General features: G+C 37.7%; 1 protein-coding gene across 1 annotated transcript; it reads right to left on the bottom strand.

Annotated features, from left to right (window-relative positions):
* Positions 1-374: 374 nt before the first annotated feature.
* On the bottom strand, positions 375-1007 carry LOC145067711 (uncharacterized). Its single transcript, XM_079014788.1, has one exon. It carries the CDS (start codon positions 1005-1007, stop codon positions 375-377), a length of 633 nt encoding a protein of 210 aa, XP_078870914.1.
* Positions 1008-4309: the final 3302 nt, after the last annotated feature.

Consider the following 4309-nt stretch of genomic DNA (forward strand, 5'->3'; position numbering starts at 1 on the left):
ATTCATGTTATGCAATATGAGACATGTATACATGATTTCTTGAAGTTTTTCTCACCTAAATGAACTGCTGGTTTTTTCAATATGAACCATCGTTTCTTCAGAGCTCCAAAAACACGCTCAACATCCTTTCTAGCTTTTTATTGAGCTCTCTTGAATTTCTTTCGTCTAGAACTATGTGGACACGTAAACGATTTAACAAACACAGCATACTCAGGATAGATTCCATCGACCAAATAATAACCATACTTATATAGCGTTCCACGCACTTTAAAAGAAGAATCTGGTGCGGATCCATCGTATATGTTGTTAAATATATGTGAACGATTAAGAACGTTGATGTCGTTATTCGAACCGGGAGAACCAAAAAAAGCATGTCAAATCCACAGATCTTGTGATGCAACTGCTTCAAGTATAACTGTTGGGTGACCATGATCACCTCGGGTAAATTGCCCATGATATGACGTATGACAATTTTCCCATGCCCAATTGAGACAATCTAAGCTTCCTAGCATTCCAGGAAACCCATGCACACTAGTATGATGAGCTTGCAATTGCATGATGTCATTACGTGTAGGCTTACGTAAATATTTTGGACCATAAAACTGAATCACAGTTTGGCAAAAGAAGTGAAGACTGTTTCGTGTGATCCTAGCAGACATCCTAAAACTTTCGTCTAACGCATCAGGCGGAATGCCATATGCTAACTGACGAAGTGTGGCCTTGTATTTTTGTAAGGGAGTGAAATCGGGTGTACCTCTAGCATCATAGCGTTGTTGAAAAAAGATGCACTCCCTCGTTACATTTTCAACTATATATTCGTATAAAACTTTGAACATTATGAAGCGCCTACGAAAATAATAACATTGATAAGTGGCATTCTCTTGAAAATAGTCTTGTACCAAACGTTGGTTGGCTTCTTCACAATTTCTGAAAATATATCTTCGTGTTCTCCATTGAGAACTTGCAGCTGCGTTATTGCATAAAACATCGTATGTTTGTTCCGCCATTTAAGCACACGCAACAGCGGCATCAAAAATAGTCGGAAATTTTTCAGAAAATGAAGAATATGACATTTTTTTAGAGAGAATGGTAATTTTTTTTAAAATTTAAGAGAGAAGGGTTTGTATTGTGTGAAAAAATGAAGTGTTTGTGTATATATAGGAAAGAAAGGCAAAAAGGAAAAAAATCAACGGTCGAATATTTGACCGTTCCTTCCCCAAGCAATCACATTGCACGACTACAAATGGCCGCACCACGGCAAAAACCGCACAAAATCGTAGTCTGGGGGCAGTGTGCATGGCTGAGGTGGCACAAACCGTAGCCCCAGACCACGACCACACCCTCTAGCCTAACGAACCTAACATTTAAGTCACTCCATATTGGGTTTTTAAAAAACAAAAATTATAAAAACAAAAAAGACAAAAAAAAAAAAAAAAAAACCAAAATTTCAATCCACATGGCTTGAAAAATATTATATTTTAAGATATTATGGAAAATGTCATGTCACTGGTTTCAATCGCAAAAAATGGCTGGTCACTATGGTTTGATTATGTTATAAAGATGATCTAAATTTACTATTTTTCGTCTAATTAGATATTTATTGGTTTCTATTTTTTATATTTTACTTTAAACTAAATAAAAACCCCTTTAATTTTATAAAAAAGACCTATTAAACCAAATACTTCCCTCTTCCACCTACTCCCACCTCATTGAATTCATCTTCCCAATGTTAACCATCTATCACAATTAATCATCAAGACCAAGGTTGTAGAACTCGTTACTCGGTACATGTTCGGCCGACTACCGAGTAGCGAGTACTCAGGAGTATTCGGGGAGTACTCGGATTTATTAATTCATGTAGAAATATTTTTAGGGAAATTATATATGTCAAAATCATAAGTTGATTAATATATATATATATATATATATATATATATATATATATATATATATATATATATATATATATATATATCAAAATTTGAGACATCGGAATACACAAAAACTGAAAAACACATAATAGACTCACTTTGTGAATAATTACTGAAAATTCAAGATATATATATATATATATATATATATATATATATATATGTGTAATAATAATTACATGTATGTGTATGCTAAATAATAAATCATTAAGTATATTATACATATTAATCATCGAGTTGACCGGGTTTACAATACTGCTCAGTTCAATAAGGGTCAACCAGGGAGTACTCAGGATTTTGTAACTCGCCTCGGTAAGGGGCCGAGTAGAGAGTAATCGGAGGAGTAATCGGCCAACTCGACGAGTTTTACAACACTGCTAAGGGCCACAACAACGGACCTATGTTGTCGTCTTTACTGCTTCTAACATCATCCATGACCTTAGTTCTCCATTTTCTCATCATCATCATCTCTAGGCAACAGTATTACCGGAAGAGTGGTAATCTACCTATATCTTCAAGAATCGATGGAGTACACTCAAATTCTTATAAAATTGAATATACAAAAATTGACTTTTATACAAATATGAGTGTAACAACGTAAATTTTCAAAACAATTTTTCATTTTTAAAACATACTTCCATTCATAAAATATCATAAAAATCCATTGTATCATATGTTATCATAAATACATAAATCCCAAGATCTCAAATACATAAATCCTCTTAGTGTGTACGGATCATGCCGGCGCGTTCCCACGGTCCTCATTAGTACTTGAAACACATATCACATAAAATGGTAAGCATAAATGCTTAGTGAGTTCCCCAAAATACCACATACAACATATACGCCACTCAAGGCCATAGCTCTATGTGTAACATCCCAAGTTCATAAGCAAGAAGTTGAGGGGTGCTAAGTGAAAATAAAGGAATGGACTCGCCGAGTAGGTCTCTTGACTCGTCGAGTCGAAGCAGGTGCGGGGCACGTGATTAAGTGGCTTGACTCGCCGAGTCGGCGGTTGGACTCGACGAGTCAGTGCTGGACGAGGAAAACCTAATCTTAGGGTTTGCACCCTATTTAAAGGACTTAATGTCCTCCCCTCAGCCCCCTTAGCTCCCTTTGAGATCCAGAAACCCTAAATCCGTTGTGAGAGTCCTTGAAAACGAAATTAGAGCTTAGATGAGTGTTTTGTGAAGAGATCTTGAAGATCAAGAAGCTTGGATCAAGGAGATTTGTGGAGATTCGGATTACACTTCCGTAGGAGGTCGTTTTGGAGGTAATGAATCGTTATCCTTGGCCTTCTCCTTTCTAGATCCATCTTTCATGGATTTTTAGGGTTTGTTTGGAGATAATATAATGAGATATTAGTGCATGAGTTAGATATGGAGTTAAAACTCCAGATCTAAGCTCTATTGGATCAAATATGCAAAAAGCCCTTTTAGTTGCTATGCAAAGGCCATTCCCCATGAGTTAAGTTCCTTTCTAGCTTGGTTTTTGGTATTATGGGACATGAAGCACGTAAAAGTAGCAACTTTATGTTGCTAATGGACTCTATAGACCCAGATCTAATGTTTGAAGCAAAGGAGTAGCTCTGTGACTCGAGATTATGGGAATGCACATAAGGACTTGGCGAGTCTAGGAGATGACTCGACGAGTTGGGCTAGGGATCAGACTTTGAGTCTAGGAGATGACTCGGCGAGTCATATGATGATGAGCATAGACTCGACGAGTTGAAGAACAACTCGGCAAGTCTGATGAAGATTGTCGTAGACTCGGCGAGTCTGTTCTTGGACTCGGCGAGTCACGACGCAGAACCCCCAACCTCGTCTGGTTAAGACTTAGAGCAATGAGCTGAGTGGTGATTTAGTGAGTTGGACAGATTGGGACTCGGAGATTGTTAGACTCGACGAGTCATGGGGTGACTCGGCGAGTCGAGTCAATCGGAAGCTTGACTTTGACTGAGGACTTTGACTTTGAACTTCAAGGCTATTATGTTTATTTGGTAATTTATGTCAATGGATCATTAATGGCTTTAGGTGTTGGAGTTGGAGGCAGTGCGTCGGGATTTAGCTTTCGCGATTCGGTTCAGCAGATTCCAGGTGAATTAACCTCACTATATCGACAGGGTCTACGACACCAAGGCCAACCCTTTATCGGATGGAAATCCGGGTATTATTTGCTAAGTTATTGATTTGCTAGATCTGCATCCTAGTATTTAGGATGGTATTATGTTAGTAACCTGGTTAAGGTCGGTATCCCGGTATATAGGGTAATGTTATGCTAGTGACCGGTTAGGTCGGAATCCTGGTTAGGATGTTGTTATGCTATGTGATATGTTAGACCGTCTGTCTGGTTGAGAATTGTTATGTTATTAATTGTTT

The sequence above is a fragment of the Lactuca serriola genome, chromosome 8 (assembly GCF_051521515.1).
Source record: "Lactuca serriola cultivar US96UC23 chromosome 8, Lser_US96UC23_V15, whole genome shotgun sequence".
In the NCBI taxonomy this organism is placed as follows: domain Eukaryota; kingdom Viridiplantae; phylum Streptophyta; class Magnoliopsida; order Asterales; family Asteraceae; genus Lactuca; species Lactuca serriola.

Coding starts and splice junctions, on each gene's coding strand:
- LOC145067711 (XM_079014788.1), bottom strand. CDS start 1,007: ATGGCGGAACAAACATACGATGTTTTATGCAATAACGCAGCTGCAAGT.